Genomic DNA, 261 nt, shown 5'->3' on the forward strand with positions numbered 1-261 from the left:
CGCCGCGTGGCTCGAATCATGGTGTGCGGCAGGATCGCCCTGGCCAAGGAGGTCTTCGGGGAGACCCTCAACGAGAGCCGCGACCCCGACCGCCCCCCCGAGAAGTACACCTCGCGCTTCTACCTCAAGTTCACCTACCTGGAGCAAGCCTTCGACCGGCTCTCCGAGGCGGGATTCCACATGGTGGCTTGCAACTCCACCGGCACCGCCGCCTTCATCAACCAGTACAGGGACGACAAGATCTGGAGCAGCTACACCGAG

The 261-nt window shown here is 64.0% G+C and overlaps 1 protein-coding gene across 1 annotated transcript in view; it reads left to right on the top strand.

Annotated features, from left to right (window-relative positions):
* Nucleotides 1-3: 3 nt before the first annotated feature.
* KCTD8 (potassium channel tetramerization domain containing 8) overlaps nt 4-261 on the top strand; it is a gene marked incomplete at its 5' end in the record, with an annotated part of 70,056 nt that continues 69,798 nt past the window's right edge. Inside the window, one exon of the mRNA XM_009079659.1 lies at nt 4-259. Within this exon, the coding sequence (XP_009077907.1) occupies nt 4-259 (256 nt within the window). The remainder of the gene's footprint in view (nt 260-261) is intronic.

This window comes from Acanthisitta chloris, unplaced genomic scaffold (genome assembly GCF_000695815.1).
Source record: "Acanthisitta chloris isolate BGI_N310 unplaced genomic scaffold, ASM69581v1 scaffold4218, whole genome shotgun sequence".
Lineage (NCBI taxonomy): Eukaryota > Metazoa > Chordata > Aves > Passeriformes > Acanthisittidae > Acanthisitta > Acanthisitta chloris.